The sequence below is a fragment of the Hypomesus transpacificus genome, chromosome 11, assembly GCF_021917145.1.
Source record: "Hypomesus transpacificus isolate Combined female chromosome 11, fHypTra1, whole genome shotgun sequence".
In the NCBI taxonomy this organism is placed as follows: Eukaryota; Metazoa; Chordata; class Actinopteri; order Osmeriformes; family Osmeridae; genus Hypomesus; species Hypomesus transpacificus.
This window is the reverse complement of record NC_061070.1, coordinates 1,328,542-1,347,181: the sequence shown is the minus strand read 5'-3', so window position 1 is coordinate 1,347,181 and position 18,640 is coordinate 1,328,542. Positions and strand designations below refer to the sequence as shown.

At 53.7% G+C, this 18,640-nt stretch overlaps 1 protein-coding gene across 1 annotated transcript in view; it reads left to right on the top strand.

The window, feature by feature from the left end:
* itga9 (integrin, alpha 9) overlaps nucleotides 1–18,640 on the top strand; it is an 88,409-nt gene that overhangs the window by 5,875 nt on the left and 63,894 nt on the right. The window contains 7 exon segments of the mRNA XM_047029110.1: nucleotides 3,672–3,795; nucleotides 4,190–4,257; nucleotides 14,840–14,969; nucleotides 15,743–15,828; nucleotides 16,085–16,147; nucleotides 16,836–16,973; nucleotides 18,095–18,200. Coding sequence (XP_046885066.1) covers nucleotides 3,672–3,795; nucleotides 4,190–4,257; nucleotides 14,840–14,969; nucleotides 15,743–15,828; nucleotides 16,085–16,147; nucleotides 16,836–16,973; nucleotides 18,095–18,200 — 715 coding nt within the window.

Below are 18,640 nucleotides of genomic sequence, written 5' to 3'. Positions count from 1 at the left end.
GTTGTGAATTCTTGTCTTTCACCACACATAAAAACATAAACTGATGTTTATGAAGCTGGCCTATATTCACACCACAGACTAGAACAGGGTTGTGTGTATCAAGTTTGGCTTTGGCTCCATGGAGACATAGTGACTCCAGCTCACATAGAAAGAATGGTTTTATGCTCTGTGTGTTTGTGTGTGTGTGTGTGGGCTTGTCATCTGCTCTGAGTACATCAGGTTAAACAATCAACAGGGACAATGATGGCCATTAGTGTGTTTACGAGGTCATAAATATGTGTGTGACCATGTTTTCTCTGTGACCATGTCTCTCTTTCTCTGTGTGACCATGTCTCTCTGTGTGACCATGTCTCTCTCTCTGTGTGTGACCATGTCTCTCTCTCTGTGTGTGACCATGTCTCTCTGTGTGACCATGTCTCTCTGTGTGACCATGTCTCTTTCTCTATGTGACCATGTCTCTCTGTGTGACCATGTCTCTATGTGACTATGTCTCTTTCTCTATGTGACCATGTCTCTCCGTGTGACCATGTCTCTATGTGTGACCATGTCTCTCTGTGTGACCATGTCTCTCTTTCTCTGTGTGACCATGTCTCTCTATGTGACCATGTCTCTCTGTGTGTCCATGTCTCTCTGTGTGACCATGTCTCTCTCTCTATGTGACCATGTCTCTCTATGTGACCATGTCTCTCTGTGTGACCATGTCTCTCTGTGACCATGTCTCTCTGTGTGACCATGTCTGTCTGTGACCACGTCTCTCTGTGTGACCATGTCTCTCTGTGAACATGTCTCTCTGTGTGACCATGTCTCTCTGTGACCATGTCTCTCTGTGTGACCATGTCTCTATGTTTGACCATGTCTCTCTGTGTGACCATTCTCTCTCTGTGTGACCATGTCTCCTGTGTGACCATGTCTCTATGTGTGACCATGTTTCTATGTGTGACCATGTCTCTATGTGTGACCATGTTTCTATGTGTGACCATGTCTCTCTGTGTGACCATGTCTCTCTGTGTGACCATGTCTCTCTCTGTGTGACCATGTCTCTCTGTCTGACCAAGTCTCTCTGTGTGACCATGTCTCTCTGTGACCATGTCTCTCTGTGTGACCATGTCTCTCTGTGTGACCATGTCTCTCTGTGACCATGTCTCTATGTGTGACCATGTCTCTCTGTGTGACCATGTCTCTCTGTGTGACCATGTCTCTCTGTGACCATGTCTCTCTGTGTGACCATGTCTCTCTGTGTGACCATGTCTCTCTGTGACCATGTCTCTATGTGTGACCATGTCTCTCTGTGTGACCATGTCTCTCTTTCTCTGTGTGACCATGTCTCTCTCTCTATGTGACCATGTCTCTCAATGTGACCATGTCTCTATGTGTGACCATGTCTCTCTGTGTGACCATGTCTCTATGTGTGACCATGTTTCTATGTGTGACCATGTTTCTACTCATGGTCTGTGACCATGTCTCTCTGTGTGACCATGTCTCTCTGTGAACATGTCTCTCTGTGTGACCATGTCTCTCTGTGACCATGTCTCTCTGTGACCATGTCTCTCTGTGTGACCATGTCTCTATGTTTGACCATGTCTCTCTGTGTGACCATTCTCTCTCTGTGTGACCATGTCTCCTGTGTGACCATGTCTTCTGTGTGACCATGTCTCTATGTGTGACCATGTTTCTATGTGTGACCATGTCTCTATGTGTGACCATGTTTCTATGTGTGACCATGTCTCTCTGTGTGACCATGTCTCTCTGTGTGACCATGTCTCTCTCTGTGTGACCATGTCTCTCTGTCTGACCAAGTCTCTCTGTGTGACCATGTCTCTCTGTGACCATGTCTCTCTGTGTGACCATGTCTCTCTGTGTGACCATGTCTCTCTGTGACCATGTCTCTGTGTGTGACCATGTCTCTCTGTGTGACCATGTCTCTCTGTGTGACCATGTCTCTCTGTGACCATGTCTCTCTGTGTGACCATGTCTCTCTGTGTGACCATGTCTCTCTGTGTGACCATGTCTCTCTGTGACCATGTCTCTATGTGTGACCATGTCTCTCTGTGTGACCATGTCTCTCTTTCTCTGTGTGACCATGTCTCTCTCTCTATGTGACCATGTCTCTCAATGTGACCATGTCTCTATGTGTGACCATGTCTCTCTGTGTGACCATGTCTCTATGTGTGACCATGTTTCTATGTGTGACCATGTCTCTCTCTGTGTGACCATGTCTCTCTGTGTGACCATGTCTCTCTGTGACCATGTCTCTATGTGTGACCATGTCTCTCTGTGACCATGTCTCTATGTGTGACCATGTCTCTCTGTGTGACCATGTCTCTCTGTGACCATGTCTCTATGTTTGACCATGTCTCTCTGTGTGACCATGTCTCTCTTTCTCTGTGTGACCATGTCTCTCTCTCTATGTGACCATGTCTCTCAATGTGACCATGTCTCTATGTGTGACCATGTCTCTCTGTGACCATGTCTCTATGTGTGACCATGTCTCTCTGTGTGACCATGTCTCTCTGTGTGACCATGTCTCTATGTGACCATGTCTCTCTGTGTGACCATGTCTCTCTGTGACCATGTCTCTCTGTGTGACCATGTCTCTATGTGTGACCATGTCTCTCTGTGTGACCATTCTCTTTCTGTGTGACCATGTCTCTCTGTGTGACCATGTCTCTATGTGTGACCATGTCTCTCTGTGTGACCATGTCTCTCTGTGTGACCATGTCTCTCTCTGTGTGACCATGTCTCTCTGTCTGACCATGTCTCTCTGTGTGACCATGTCTCTCTGTGACCATGTCTCTATGTGTGACCATGTCTCTCTGTGTGACCATGTCTCTCTGTGTGACCATGTCTCTCTGTGTGACCATGTCTCTATGTGTGACCATGTTTCTATGTGTGACCATGTCTCTCTGTGTGACCATGTCTCTCTGTGTGACCATGTCTCTCTCTGTGTGACCATGTCTCTCTCTGTGTGACCATGTCTCTCTGTCTGACCATGTCTCTCTGTGTGACCATGTCTCTCTGTGACCATGTCTCTATGTGTGACCATGTCTCTCTGTAACCATGTCTCTATGTGTGACCATGTCTCTCTGTGTGACCATGTCTCTATGTGTGACCATGTCTCTCTGTGTGACCATGTCTCTCTGTGTGACCATGTCTCTATGTGTGACCATGTCTCTCTGTGTGACCATGTCTCTCTCTCTCTGTGACCATCAAATCAAATCAAATGTATTTGTATAGCCCTTTTACACGCAAGCATGTCACAGAGGGCTTCACATACGCCCATAGAACTGCCCCTCAACCAACCTAAATCTCTCTGTCTCTCTGTGCCTAAATCTGACCATGTCTCTCTGTGTGACCATGTCTTTCTCTCTGTGTGACCATGTCTCTCTCTCTGTGTGACCATGTCTCTCTCTCTGTGTGACCATGTCTCTCTCTCTGTGGGACCATGTCTCTCTGTGTGACCATGTCTCTCTGTGTGACCATGTCTCTCTCTCTGTGTGACCATGCCTCTCTCTCTGTGTGACCATGTCTCTCTCTCTGTGTGACCATGTCTCTCTCTCTGTGTGACCATGTCTCTCCCTCTGTGTGACCATGTTTTTCTCTCTGTGTGTGACCATGTCTCTCTCTCTGTGTGACCATGTCTCTCTATGTGACTATGTCTCTCCGTGTTCCAGGCGTGTGCCCACAGGTGGAAAAACGTGTACTATGACACAGAACACATCCTCCCTCACGGTTATTGCTCCGTCATCCCCTCCACCCTACAGGGAGTCTCTCGACCACTCATCCCCTGCTACGAAGGTTGACACACACACTTACACACACACTCTTACACACGCACTCACAGTTACACACACACTTTCACACACACACACACACACACACACACCCACACACACACACACACACACACACACACACACACACACACACACAGCTACTGTAACAAGTCTGGTTCTGAGATTCAAGCCCAATATTTTCTGCAATGAAACTAAGCAGTTTTGTCACCCCTTCTTCCCTCCTCCTCCCGCTCCTCCCTCCACCCCCTCTAACCTCCCCTTCCTCCTCCCATCCCCTCTAACCTCCCCCATCTCCCCCTGAAGTCAGTTAGCTGCAGAAGGAATGCAGGTTAATCTGCAGTCTCAGCCTTTCTTCCAACTCTTGTGTGTTACGTGTGCATGTGTGTATATTTCAGACCATAAGCAGAAATACGGGGAGGAGCATGGCTCATGCCAAGCGGGCATCGCTGCCGTCTTCACAGAGGTTAGTATTGGTCCGTACATCTGGACCATGTGACTGGGCTGCTGCAGTCAGCTGCTCCACAGCACCAGGGGAGTGAGGAGTCAGGGATTAGAGTGAGGAGTCAGGGGTAAGAGTGAGGGGGCAAGGTTAGAGTGAGGGGGCAGGGTTAGAGTGAGGAGTCAGGGGTAAGAGTGAGGGGGCAGGGTTAGAGTGAGGAGTCAGGGGTAAGAGTGAGGGGGCAGGGTTAGAGTGAGGAGTCAGGGGTAAGAGTGTGGGGGCAGGGTTAGAGTGAGGAGTCATGGGTAAGAGTGAGGGGGCAGGGTTAGAGTGAGGGGGCAGGGTTAGAGTGAGGAGTCAGGGGTAAGAGTGAGGGGGCAGGGTTAGAGTGAGGGGGCAGGGTTAGAGTGAGGAGTCAGGGGTAAGAGTGAGGGGGCAGGGTTAGAGTGAGGAGTCAGGGGTAAGAGTGAGGGGGCAGGGTTAGAGTGAGGAGTCAGGGGTAAGAGTGAGGGGGCAGGGTTAGAGTGAGGGGGCAGGGTAAGAGTGAGGGGGCAGGGTTAGAGTGAGGGGGCAGGGGTAAGAGTGAGGGGGCAGGGTTAGAGTGAGGGGGCAGGGGTTAGAGTGAGGGGGCAGGGTTAGAGTGAGGAGTCAGGGGTAAGAGTGAGGGGGCAGGGTTAAAGTGAGGAGTCAGGGGTAAGAGTGAGGGGGCAGGGTTAGAGTGAGGAGTCAGGGGTAAGAGTGAGGGGGCAGGGTTAGAGTGAGGGGGCAGGGGTAAGAGTGAGGGGGCAGGGTTAGAGTGAGGGGGCAGGGGTTAGAGTGAGGGGGCAGGGGTTACAATGAGGGGGCAGGGGTTAGTCTGAGGGGGAAGGGGTTAGTTCGAGGGGGCAGGGGTAAGAGTGAGGAGTCAGGGGTAAGAGTGAGGGGGCAGGGTTAGAGTGAGGAGTCAGGGGTAAGAGTGAGGGGGCAGGGTTAGAGTGAGGGGGCAGGGTTAGAGTGAGGAGTCAGGGGTAAGAGTGAGGGGGCAGGGTTAGAGTGAGGAGTCAAGGGTAAGAGTGAGGGGGCAGGGTTAGAGTGAGGAGTCAGGGGTAAGAGTGAGGGGGCAGGGTTAGAGTGAGGAATCAGGGGTAAGAGTGAGGGGGCAGGGTTAGAGTGAGGAGTCAGGGGTTAGAGTGAGGAGTCAGGGGTTAGAGTGAGGAGTCAGGGGTTAGAGTGAGGAGTCAGGGGTTAGTGTGAGGGGGCAGGGGTTAGAGTGAGGAGTCAGGGGTTAGAGTGAGGGGGCAGGGGTTAGTGTGAGGGGGCAGGGGTTAGAGTGAGGGGGCAGGGGTTAGAGTGAGGGGTCAGGGGTTAGAGTGAGGAGTCAGGGGTTAGTGTGAGGGGGCAGGGTTAGAGTGAGGAGTCAGGGGTTAGAGTGAGGGGGCAGGGGTAAGAGTCTGCGGGCAGGGGTAAGAGTGAGGAGTCAGGGGTTAGAGTGAGGAGTCAGGGGTTAGTGTGAGGGGGCAGGGGTTAGAGTGAGGAGTCAGGGGTTAGTGTGAGGGGGCAGGTGTTAGAGTGAGGGGGCAGGGGTTAGAGTGAGGAGTCAGGGGTTAGTGTGAGGGGGCAGGGTTAGAGTGAGGGGGCAGGGGTTAGAGTGAGGAGTCAGGGGTTAGAGTGAGGAGTCAGGGGTTAGAGTGAGGGGGCAGGGGTTAGTGTGAGGGGGCAGGGGTTAGTGTGAGGGGGCAGGGTTAGAGTGAGGAGTCAGGGGTTAGAGTGAGGGGGCAGGGGTTAGTGTGAGGGGGCAGGGGTTAGTGTGAGGGAGCAGGGGTTGGAGTGAGGGGGCAGGGGTAAGAGTGAGGGAGCAGGGGTTAGAGTGAGGAGTCAGGGGTTAGTGTGAGGGGGCAGGGGTAAGAGTGAGGGGGCAGGGGTTAGAGTGAGGGGGCAGGGGTTAGAGTGAGGGGGCAGGGGTTAGAGTGAGGAGTCAGGGGTTAGTGTGAGGAGTCAGGGGTTAGAGTGAGGGGGCAGGGGTTAGTGTGAGGGGGCAGGGGTTAGTGTGAGGGAGCAGGGGTTAGAGTGAGGGGGCAGGGGTAAGAGTGAGGGAGCAGGGGTTAGAGTGAGGAGTCAGGGGTTAGTGTGAGGGGGCAGGGGTAAGAGTGAGGGGGCAGGGGTTAGAGTGAGGAGGGCAGGGGTTAGTGTGAGGGAGCAGGGGTTAGAGTGAGGAGTCAGGGGTTAGTGTGAGGGGGCAGGGGTAAGAGTGAGGGGGCAGGGGTTAGAGAGTGAGGGGGCAGGGGTTAGAGTGAGGGGGCAGGGGTTAGAGTGAGGGGGCAGGGGTTAGAGTGAGGAGTCAGGGGTTAGAGTGAGGAGTCAGGGGTTAGAGTGAGGGTGCAGGGGTAAGAGTGAGGGGGCAGGGGTTAGAGTGAGGGGGCAGGGGTTAGTTTGAGGAGTCAGGGGTTAGAGTGAGGAGTCAGGGGTTAGAGTGAGGAGTCAGGGATTAGAGTGAGGGGGCAGGGGTTAGAGTGAGGGGGCAGGGGTTAGTGTGAGGAGTCAGGGGTTAGAGTGAGGAGTCAGGGGTTAGAGTGAGGATTCAGGGGTAAGAGTGAGGGGGCAGGGTTAGAGTGAAGAGTCAGGGGTAAGAGTGAGGGGGCAGGGTTAGAGTGAGGGGGCAGGGGTAAGAGTGAGGGGGCAGGGTTAGAGTGAGGGGGCAGGGGTTAGAGTGAGGGGGCCGGGGTTACAATGTGGGGGCAGGGGTTAGTGTGAGGGGGAAGGGGTTAGTTCGAGGGGGCAGGGGTAAAAGTGAGGAGTCAGGGGTTAGAGTGAGGGGGCAGGGTTAGAGTGAGGAGTCAGGGGTAAGAGTGAGGGGGCAGGGTTAGAGTGAGGGGGCAGGGTTAGAGTGAGGAGTCAGGGGTAAGAGTGAGGGGGCAGGGTTAGAGTGAGGAGTCAGGGGTAAGAGTGAGGGGGCAGGGTTAGAGTGAGGGGGCAGGGTTAGAGTGAGGAGTCAGGGGTAAGAGTGAGGGGGCAGGGTTAGAGTGAGGAGTCAGGGGTAAGAGTGAGGGGGCAGGGGTTAGAGTGAGGAGTCAGGGGTTAGAGTGAGGAGGCAGGGGTAAGAGTCAGGGGGCAGGGGTAAGAGTGAGGAGTCAGGGGTTAGAGTGAGGAGTCAGGGGTTAGTGTGAGGGGGCAGGGGTTAGAGTGAGGAGTCAGGGGTTAGAGTGAGGAGTCAGGGGTTAGTGTGAGGGGGCAGGGGTTAGAGTGAGGGGGCAGGGGTTAGTGTGAGGAGTCAGGGGTTAGAGTGAGGAGTCAGGGGTTAGAGTGAGGAGTCAGGGGTTAGAGTGAGGAGTCAGGGATTAGAGTGAGGGGGCAGGGGTTAGAGTGAGGAGTCAGGGGTTAGTGTGAGGGGGCAGGGGTAAGAGTGAGGGGGCAGGGGTTAGAGTGAGGGGGCAGGGGTTAGAGTGAGGGGGCAGGGGTTAGAGTGAGGAGTCAGGGGTTAGAGTGAGGAGTCAGGGGTTAGAGTGAGGGGGCAGGGGTTAGTGTGAGGGGGCAGGGGTTAGTGTGAGGGAGCAGGGGTTAGAGTGAGGGGGCAGGGGTTAGAGTGAGGAGTCAGGGGTTAGTGTGAGGGGGCAGGGGTAAGAGTGAGGGGGCAGGGGTTAGAGTGAGGGGGCAGGGGTTAGAGTGAGGGGGGGTTAGAGTGAGGAGTCAGGGGTTAGAGTGAGGAGTCAGGGGTTAGAGTGAGGAGTCAGGGGTTAGAGTGAGGAGTCAGGGGTTAGTGTGAGGGGGCAGGGGTTAGAGTGAGGGGGCAGGGGTTAGAGTGAGGAGTCAGGGGTTAGAGTGAGGAGTCAGGGGTTAGTGTGAGGGGGCAGGGGTTAGAGTGAGGAGTCAGGGGTTAGAGTGAGGAGTCAGGGGTTAGAGTGAGGGGGCAGGGGTTAGAGTGAGGGGGCAGGGGTTAGTGTGAGGGGGCAGGAGTTAGAGTGAGGAGTCAGGGGTTAGAGTGAGGGTGCAGGGGTACGAGTGAGGGGGCAGGGGTTAGAGTGAGGGGGCAGGGGTTAGTGTGAGGAGTCAGGGGTTAGAGTGAGGAGTCAGGGATTAGAGTGAGGGGGCAGGGGTTAGAGTGAGGAGTCAGGGATTAGAGTGAGGAGTCAGGGGTTAGAGTGAGGGGGCAGGGGTTAGTGTGAGGAGTCAGGGGTTAGAGTGAGGAGTCAGGGGTTAGAGTGAGGAGTCAGGGGTTAAAGTGAGGAGTCAGGGATTAGAGTGAGGGGGCAGGGGTTAGAGTGAGGAGTCAGGGATTAGAGTGAGGAGTCAGGGGTTAGAGTGAGGAGTCAGGGGTTAGAGTGAGGGGGCAGGGGTTAGAGTGAGGGGGCAGGGGTTAGTGTGAGGGAGCAGGGGTTAGAGTGAGGGGGCAGGGGTTAGTGTGAGGAGTCAGGGATTAGAGTGAGGGGGCAGGGGTTAGTGTGAGGAGTCAGGGGTTAGAGTGAGGGGGCAGGGGTTAGTGTGAGGGGGCAGGGTTAGAGTGAAGAGTCAGGGGTTAGAGTGAGGGGGCAGGGGTTAGTGTGAGGGGGCAGGGGTTAGTGTGAGGGAGCAGGGGTTAGAGTGAGGGGGCAGGGGTAAGAGTGAGGGAGCAGGGGTTAGAGTGAGGAGTCAGGGGTTAGAGTGAGGAGTCAGGGGTTAGTGTGAGGGGGCAGGGGTAAGAGTGAGGGGGCAGGGGTTAGAGTGAGGGGGCAGGGGTTAGAGTGAGGGGGCAGGGGTTAGAGTGAGGAGTCAGGGGTTAGAGTGAGGAGTCAGGGGTTAGAGTGAGGGGGCAGGGGTTAGTGTGAGGGGGCAGGGGTTAGTGTGAGGGAGCAGGGGTTAGAGTGAGGGGGCAGGGGTAAGAGTGAGGGAGCAGGGGTTAGAGTGAGGAGTCAGGGGTTAGTGTGAGGGGGCAGGGATTAGAGTGAGGGGGCAGGGGTTAGAGTGAGGAGTCAGGGGTTAGAGTGAGGAGTCAGGGGTTAGTGTGAGGGGGCAGGGGTTAGAGTGAGGAGTCAGGGGTTAGAGTGAGGAGTCAGGGGTTAGAGTGAGGGGGCAGGGGTTAGAGTGAGAGGGCAGGGGTTAGTGTGAGGGGGCAGGGGTTAGAGTGAGGGGGCAGGGGTTAGAGTGAGGGGGCAGGGGTTAGAGTGAGGAGTCAGGGGTTAGAGTGAGGAGTCAGGGGTTAGAGTGAGGGGGCAGGGGTTAGTGTGAGGGGGCAGGGGTTAGTGTGAGGGAGCAGGGGTTAGAGTGAGGGGGCAGGGGTAAGAGTGAGGGAGCAGGGGTTAGAGTGAGGAGTCAGGGGTTAGTGTGAGGGGGCAGGGGTTAGAGTGAGGGGGCAGGGGTTAGAGTGAGGAGTCAGGGGTTAGAGTGAGGAGTCAGGGGTTAGTGTGAGGGGGCAGGGGTTAGAGTGAGGAGTCAGGGGTTAGAGTGAGGAGTCAGGGGTTAGAGTGAGGGGGCAGGGGTTAGAGTGAGGGGGCAGGGGTTAGTGTGAGGGGGCAGGAGTTAGAGTGAGGAGTCAGGGGTTAGAGTGAGGGTGCAGGGGTTAGAGTGAGGGTGCAGGGGTACGAGTGAGGGGGCAGGGGTTAGAGTGAGGGGGCAGGGGTTAGTGTGAGGAGTCAGGGGTTAGAGTGAGGAGTCAGGGGTTAGAGTGAGGAGTCAGGGGTTAGAGTGAGGAGTCAGGGATTAGAGTGAGGGGGCAGGGGTTAGAGTGAGGAGTCAGGGATTAGAGTGAGGAGTCAGGGGTTAGAGTGAGGGGGCAGGGGTTAGTGCGAGGAGTCAGGGGTTAGAGTGAGGAGTCAGGGGTTAGAGTGAGGAGTCAGGGATTAGAGTGAGGGGGCAGGGGTTAGAGTGAGGAGTCAGGGATTAGAGTGAGGAGTCAGGGGTTAGAGTGAGGAGTCAGGGGTTAGAGTGAGGAGTCAGGGGTTAGAGTGAGGAGTCAGGGATTAGAGTGAAGAGTCAGGGATTAGAGTGAGGAGTCAGGGATTAGAGTGAGGAGTCAGGGATTAGAGTGAGGGGGCAGGGGTTAGAGTGAGGAGTCAGGGATTAGAGTGAGGAGTCAGGGGTTAGAGTGAGGGGGCAGGGGTTAGTGCGAGGAGTCAGGGGTTAGAGTGAGGAGTCAGGGGTTAGAGTGAGGAGTCAGGGATTAGAGTGAGGGGGCAGGGGTTAGAGTGAGGAGTCAGGGATTAGAGTGAGGAGTCAGGGGTTAGAGTGAGGAGTCAGGGGTTAGAGTGAGGAGTCAGGGGTTAGAGTGAGGAGTCAGGGATTAGAGTGAGGGGGTAGGGGTTAGAGTGAGGGGGCAGGGGTTAGTGTGAGGAGTCAGGGGTTAGAGTGAGGAGTCAGGGATTAGAGTGAAGAGTCAGGGATTAGAGTGAGGAGTCAGGGATTAGAGTGAGGGGGCAGGGGTTAGAGTGAGGGGGCAGGGGTTAGTGTGAGGAGTCAGGGGTTAGAGTTAGGAGTCAGGGGTAAGAGTGAGGGTGCAGGGGTACGAGTGAGGGGGCAGGGGTTAGAGTGAGGTGGCAGGGGTTAGTGTGAGGAGTCAGGGGTTAGAGTGAGGAGTCAGGGGTTAGAGTGAGGAGTCAGGGGTTAGAGTGAGGAGTCAGGGATTAGAGTGAGGGGGCAGGGGTTAGAGTGAGGAGTCAGGGATTAGAGTGAGGAGTCAGGGGTTAGAGTGAGGGGGCAGGGGTTAGTGTGAGGAGTCAGGGGTTAGAGTGAGGAGTCAGGGGTTAGAGTGAGGAGTCAGGGGTTAGAGTGAGGAGTCAGGGGTTAGAGTGAGGGGGCAGGGGTTAGAGTGAGGGGGCAGGGGTTAGTGTGAGGGGGCAGGAGTTAGAGTGAGGAGTCAGGGGTTAGAGTGAGGGTGCAGGGGTTAGAGTGAGGGTGCAGGGGTACGAGTGAGGGGGCAGGGGTTAGAGTGAGGGGGCAGGGGTTAGTGTGAGGAGTCAGGGGTTAGAGTGAGGAGTCAGGGGTTAGAGTGAGGAGTCAGGGGTTAGAGTGAGGAGTCAGGGATTAGAGTGAGGGGGCAGGGGTTAGAGTGAGGAGTCAGGGATTAGAGTGAGGAGTCAGGGGTTAGAGTGAGGGGGCAGGGGTTAGTGCGAGGAGTCAGGGGTTAGAGTGAGGAGTCAGGGGTTAGAGTGAGGAGTCAGGGATTAGAGTGAGGGGGCAGGGGTTAGAGTGAGGAGTCAGGGATTAGAGTGAGGAGTCAGGGGTTAGAGTGAGGAGTCAGGGGTTAGAGTGAGGAGTCAGGGGTTAGAGTGAGGAGTCAGGGATTAGAGTGAGGGGGTAGGGGTTAGAGTGAGGGGGCAGGGGTTAGTGTGAGGAGTCAGGGGTTAGAGTGAGGAGTCAGGGATTAGAGTGAGGGGGCAGGGGTAGTGTGAGGAGTCAGGGGTTAGAGTGAGGAGTCAGGGATTAGAGTGAAGAGTCAGGGATTAGAGTGAGGAGTCAGGGATTAGAGTGAGGGGGCAGGGGTTAGAGTGAGGGGGCAGGGGTTAGTGTGAGGAGTCAGGGGTTAGAGTTAGGAGTCAGGGGTAAGAGTGAGGGTGCAGGGGTACGAGTGAGGGGGCAGGGGTTAGAGTGAGGTGGCAGGGGTTAGTGTGAGGAGTCAGGGGTTAGAGTGAGGAGTCAGGGGTTAGAGGGAGGAGTCAGGGGTTAGAGTGAGGAGTCAGGGATTAGAGTGAGGGGGCAGGGGTTAGAGTGAGGAGTCAGGGATTAGAGTGAGGAGTCAGGGGTTAGAGTGAGGGGGCAGGGGTTAGTGTGAGGAGTCAGGGGTTAGAGTGAGGAGTCAGGGGTTAGAGTGAGGAGTCAGGGATTAGAGTGAGGAGTCAGGGGTTAGAGTGAGGGGGCAGGGGTTAGTGCGAGGAGTCAGGGGTTAGAGTGAGGAGTCAGGGGTTAGAGTGAGGAGTCAGGGATTAGAGTGAGGGGGCAGGGGTTAGAGTGAGGAGTCAGGGATTAGAGTGAGGAGTCAGGGGTTAGAGTGAGGAGTCAGGGGTTAGAGTGATGAGTCAGGGGTTAGAGTGAGGAGTCAGGGATTAGAGTGAGGGGGTAGGGGTTAGAGTGAGGGGGCAGGGGTTAGTGTGAGGAGTCAGGGGTTAGAGTGAGGAGTCAGGGATTAGAGTGAAGAGTCAGGGATTAGAGTGAGGAGTCAGGGATTAGAGTGAGGGGGCAGGGGTTAGAGTGAGGGGGCAGGGGTTAGTGTGAGGAGTCAGGGGTTAGAGTTAGGAGTCAGGGGTAAGAGTGAGGGTGCAGGGGTACGAGTGAGGGGGCAGGGGTTAGTTAGAGTGAGGTGGCAGGGGTTAGTGTGAGGAGTCAGGGGTTAGAGTGAGGAGTCAGGGGTTAGAGTGAGGAGTCAGGGGTTAGAGTGAGGAGTCAGGGATTAGAGTGAGGGGGCAGGGGTTAGAGTGAGGAGTCAGGGATTAGAGTGAGGAGTCAGGGGTTAGAGTGAGGGGGCAGGGGTTAGTGTGAGGAGTCAGGGGTTAGAGTGAGGAGTCAGGGGTTAGAGTGAGGAGTCAGGGGTTAGAGTGAGGAGTCAGGGGTTAGAGTGAGGGGGCATGGGTTAGAGTGAGGGGGCAGGGGTTAGTGTGAGGGGGCAGGAGTTAGAGTGAGGAGTCAGGGGTTAGAGTGAGGGTGCAGGGGTTAGAGTGAGGGTGCAGGGGTACGAGTGAGGGGGCAGGGGTTAGAGTGAGGGGGCAGGGGTTATTGTGAGGAGTCAGGGGTTAGAGTGAGGAGTCAGGGGTTAGAGTGAGGAGTCAGGGGTTAGAGTGAGGAGTCAGGGATTAGAGTGAGGGGGCAGGGGTTAGAGTGAGGAGTCAGGGATTAGAGTGAGGAGTCAGGGGTTAGAGTGAGGGGGCAGGGGTTAGTGCGAGGAGTCAGGGGTTAGAGTGAGGAGTCAGGGGTTAGAGTGAGGAGTCAGGGATTAGAGTGAGGGGGCAGGGGTTAGAGTGAGGAGTCAGGGATTAGAGTGAGGAGTCAGGGGTTAGAGTGAGGAGTCAGGGGTTAGAGTGAGGAGTCAGGGGTTAGAGTGAGGAGTCAGGGATTAGAGTGAGGGGGTAGGGGTTAGAGTGAGGGGGCAGGGGTTAGTGTGAGGAGTCAGGGGTTAGAGTGAGGAGTCAGGGATTAGAGTGAAGAGTCAGGGATTAGAGTGAGGAGTCAGGGATTAGAGTGAGGGGGCAGGGGTTAGAGTGAGGGGGCAGGGGTTAGTGTGAGGAGTCAGGGGTTAGAGTTAGGAGTCAGGGGTAAGAGTGAGGGTGCAGGGGTACGAGTGAGGGGGCAGGGGTTAGAGTGAGGTGGCAGGGGTTAGTGTGAGGAGTCAGGGGTTAGAGTGAGGAGTCAGGGGTTAGAGTGAGGAGTCAGGGGTTAGAGTGAGGAGTCAGGGATTAGAGTGAGGGGGCAGGGGTTAGAGTGAGGAGTCAGGGATTAGAGTGAGGAGTCAGGGGTTAGAGTGAGGGGGCAGGGGTTAGTGTGAGGAGTCAGGGGTTAGAGTGAGGAGTCAGGGGTTAGAGTGAGGAGTCAGGGGTTAGAGTGAGGAGTCAGGGATTAGAGTGAGGGGGCAGGGGTTAGAGTGAGGAGTCAGGGATTAGAGTGAGGAGTCAGGGGTTACAGTGAGGAGTCAGGGGTTACAGTGAAGAGTCAGGGGTTAGAGTGAGGAGTCAGGGGTTAGAGTGAGGAGTCAGGGATTAGAGTGAGGGGGTAGGGGTTAGAGTGAGGGGGCAGGGGTTAGAGTGAGGGGGCAGGGGTTAGTGTGAGGAGTCAGGGGTTAGAGTGAGGAGTCAGGGATTAGAGTGAGGAGTCAGGGATTAGAGTGAGGGAGCAGGGGTTAGAGTGAGGGGGCAGGGGTTAGTGTGAGGAGTCAGGGGTTAGAGTTAGGAGTCAGGGGTAAGAGTTAGGGGGCAGGGGCACCATCCCAAGATGGTGGCAGAGCATTAGAGACATCAGGTGAAGCTGGAACTTGTCTGATAATGAGCTGCTCCACATGATTCCTGAACTGTCTGGATTTCTGGATCTGGGTCGGGTTCAGCAGGTTTTACTTGAAACAGAGACAGAACACAAGCCTTTCTTCTCTTCCTCCTCCTCCTCTTCTTCTGTCTCCTGGCAGAAAAAGAAAAAGAGTCTGGAAGAAAGAGAAAGAATGAAAAAGAGACAGTGAGAGAGAAAGAGGAAAAGAGAGAGTGAGAGAGAGAAGGAACTAGAAAGAGAGAGAGTACAGATGTAATCTTACATAAGGGTAACTACCCGATACCCTGGGACACCAGGTTGCCCCTCTCCCACAGACAATACAAATGATAGGCGTGTGTGTGCTTTTATTTGTGTGTGAGTGTGCATGTGTGTGTACATTTGTGTGTGTGCTGGATTAAAAGGTTATCACCCCGGCTGAACTGTAATGTGTGTGAAGATTTATTCAGGATGGGAGGGTGACGTGCAGAGGAGGTGTAGGGTTGAAGGGGTTGGGGGAGTCAGATGAGGTGATGGAGTTGGGGGGAAGGGGGTCCATCACAACTGAAAATGTTTTAGAGAACGTAAAATCTGCAATGTAAAAATATGTGTTCTTTCTGCCTGGCTGTGTGCGTGTGCGTGGGGTGTGTATGGGGTGTGTATGGGGTGTGTATGGGGTGTGTATGGGGTGTGTATGGGGTGTGTATGGGGTGTGCAGGAGCTGGTGGTGATGGGGGCTCCGGGGTCCTACTACTGGAGAGGAACAGTGAAGGTGTTCAACCTGACATCCAACACCACTTACAACCCCGACAAGGACCATGTTGACTCCCAGAGATACAGCTACCTGGGTAACCCCCCTGCATATACCCCTGCATCTGCCCCTATATCTACCCCCTGTATCTACCCCTGTATCTACCCCCTGTATCTGCCCCTGTATCTACCCCTGCATCTGTCCCAGTATCTACCCCCTGTATCTGCACCTCTATCTGCCCCTGTATCTATCCCCTGTATCTGCCCCCTGTATCTCCCCCACTATCTACTCCCTGCATTTACCCCTGCATCTGTCCCAGTATCTCCCCCCTGTATCTGCACCTCTATCTGCCCCTGGATCTACCCCCTGTATCTGCCCCCTGTATCTCCCTCTCTATCTACCCCCTGTATCTACCCCTGTATCTACCCCTTGTATCTACTCCCTGGATCTGCCCCTGCATCTACCCCTGTATCTACACCCTGTATCTGCCCCTGTATCTACCCCTGTATCTGCACCTCTATCTGCCCCTTTATCTACACCCTGTATCTGCCCCCTGTATCTCCCCCTCTATATACCCCCTGTATCTACCCCTGTATCTACCCCCTGTATCTATTCCCTGCATCTGCCTCTGTATATACCCCTGCATCTGCCTCTGTATATTTACCCCTGCATCTGCCCCTGCATCTACCCCTGTATCTATTCCTGTATATACCCCCTGTATCTACCCCCTGTATATACCCCTTGTATATACCCCTGTATATACCCCATGTGTATACCCCTTGTATCTACCCCTGTATCTACCCCCTGTATCTACCTCTGTATCTACCCCCTGTATCTACCCCCTGTATATACCCCTATATCTGCCCCCAGGATATGCTGTGACAGCAGGACGTTTCTCCTCCCCCAGTGTGGTGGATGTAGCAGCAGGAGCCCCGCAACACAGTGGCGCGGGGAAGGTACACACACACACACACGTATTGACACACTCACAATCGGACACATATGCACACACACTAAGTACGTGTCCTCCTCTCCATTCTCCTCCTCTCCCTTCTCCTCTCCCTCTTCCTCCACTTCCTCCTCTCCCTCCTCCTCATCCTCTCCCTTCTCCTCCTCTCCCTTCTCTTCCTCCTCCTCCTCCTCTCCCTTCTCCTCCTCCTCCTCCTCTCCCTTTTCCACCTCCTCTTCCTCCTCCTCCTCTCCCTCATCCAGGTCTACATATTCAGAATAGATGGACAGTCACTGGTGAAAATTTTTCAAGCATCTGGAAAAATGGTATGTGGATCCTGTGTCCTCATCGCCATGGCAGCGGGGGCACCTCGGTGTTTACTCATGACTCTTAGGATTGATTTCCAATTTCTCTTATTTTTATAGTTTCAATCTGCTGAATCTAAAACACCAGACATCAGGTCTCCACCTCTCTATAAACTCCCAGAGATGAAGAGGTCAATAGCTTCTCTCCTTGAAACAACAATGTTGATGTTTAGACTGTGTGTTTACACAGCAGTGGTGGTTACAGGGGACAATGGGGGAGGTAGTGGTTCCTGCCAGAAGGGAGGCAGGGATGTAGAGACGCAAGAAGGGAGGGAGGAAAAGAAGTAGTGAGGGTGGAGAGGAAGACAGGCAGGGAGGTAGTGAGGGTGGAGAGGAAGACAGACAGGGAGGTAGTGAGGGTGGAGAGGAAGACAGACAGGGAGGTAGTGAGGGTGGAGAGGAAGACAGACAGGGAGGTAGTGAGGGTGGAGAGAAAGACAGGCAGGGAGGTAGTGAGGGTGGAGAGGAAGACAGACAGGGAGGTAGTGAGTGGAGCAGTAGCCAGTGCTACTGCTTTAGAGTAAATCAAAGTAAAAGAGGGGGGTGGCGGCGGGGTCGGGAGTGGGGGTGGCAGAAGGGTTTGTTCATGTGATGAGATGTGATGTGATGAGATGAGACACACTTACCTGGTGTTCTGCTTTTCGTCCAGATGGGTTCATATTTCGGCTCTGCGCTGTGTGCGGTGGACCTGAATGGTGACGGCCTGTCTGACCTGCTAGTGGGGGCGCCCATGCACACCTCCCAGAGAGACGAGGGCCAGGTCACCCTGTACCTGAGCCGTGCCAATGTGAGGGGGGGGGGGGGGTCTGTGAATGTGTGTTTGTGTGTGTGTGTATCTCTGTGTGAAGATTGGTTTTTATGTTTATAAACCAGAGAGGTTTGTGTATCTGTCGGGTGTAGTTTAACAAGAGCTGCTGTCTCTTGTTAACATGGAGAATCTCTGTAGCATTTGTGTATAGCTGTTACAGTGTTATCCACACACACACCCACCTCACTTATCTACAGCTTGTTATACCTGTAACACTACTACAGCTTCTTATATGTGTAACACTACAGCTTGTTATACCTGTAACACTACTATAGCTTCTTATATGTGTAACACTACAGCTTGTTATATCTGTAACACTACTACAGCTTCTTATATGTGTAACACTACAGCTTGTTATATCTGTAACACTACTACAGCTTCTTATATGTGTAACACTACAGCTTGTTATATCTGTATTACTACAGCTTGTTATATCTGTAATACTACAGCTTGTTATATCTGTAATACTACAGCTTGTTATATCAGTAACACTACAGCTTGTTATATCTGTAATACTACAGCTTGTTATATCTGTAATACTACAGCTGTGTTGGGGGATGTGTTAGTGTGTTGGGCATGTGTTAGTGTGTTGGGAGATGTGTTTGTGTGTTTGTCTTTTGAAAACCCTAGCTGACCATGGGCTCATTCTCTCTCTCCCAATCTCTTTCCCACTTTCTCTCCCACTCTTTCCCCCACTCTATCTCTCTCTATCCCACTATCTCTCTCTTCTCTCTCTATCTGTCTGTATCTCTCTTGCTGTCTCTCTCCCTGTGTCTCCATCCCTCCCTTTCTCCCTCCCTCCCTCCCTCCCTCCCTCCCTCCCTCCCTCCCTCCCTCCCTCCCTCCCTCCCTCCCTCCCTCCCTCCCTCCCAGTTAAGTTCAGTATGCTTTATTGGCAGTTCGGGTTGAACAGTATTGCCAAAGCAGTCCATATTGAATGGACATTTTAACATATATATCATAACATTTAACAAGGAGTCTAACAATAATCATATGGCAAAATACCAGTAACAGTAGCCTCCCTCTGTCTCTTTCTCTCTCTCTCCCTGCCTCTGTCCCTCTCTCTGTCTCTCTTCTCCCTCTCCCTCCCCCGTGTCCAGGGGGTGATGGAAGAGGGGGGTCTACTGAATGGAGACCACGCCTACAACGCCCACTTTGGGGAATGCATCGCTGCGATAGGAGACATTGATGACGACGGATACCAAGGTCAGTCTACATCACCATGACTACCATGGCTTCCAAGGTCAGTTTACAGTCTACACGCTCACATACACACACAGACACACACACAGGAATTTGTAATCGACATCAAACACTCACCGATGTGCTCACATAGGATATAGACAGAGATGTTTACAGAGACCCAAACCCTAACCCACTAGACACACATTAAACACACATTTGAACATAGTGTGCTCACATAGTGCATCTTTGGCACTCAGTTGAATGTGTGTGTGTGAGTGAGAGTGAGAGTGAGTGAGTGAGTGAGTGAGTGAGTGAGAGAGAGAGAGAGAGAGAGAGAGAGAGAGAGAGAGAGAGAGAGAGAGAGAGAGAGAGAGAGAGAGAGAGAGAGAGAGGCTGATTTGGGTCTTGTGGTGAGAGAGGTTGTGAGGCTGGGAGGTTGAGAGGGAAAGATGCTGTTAGGC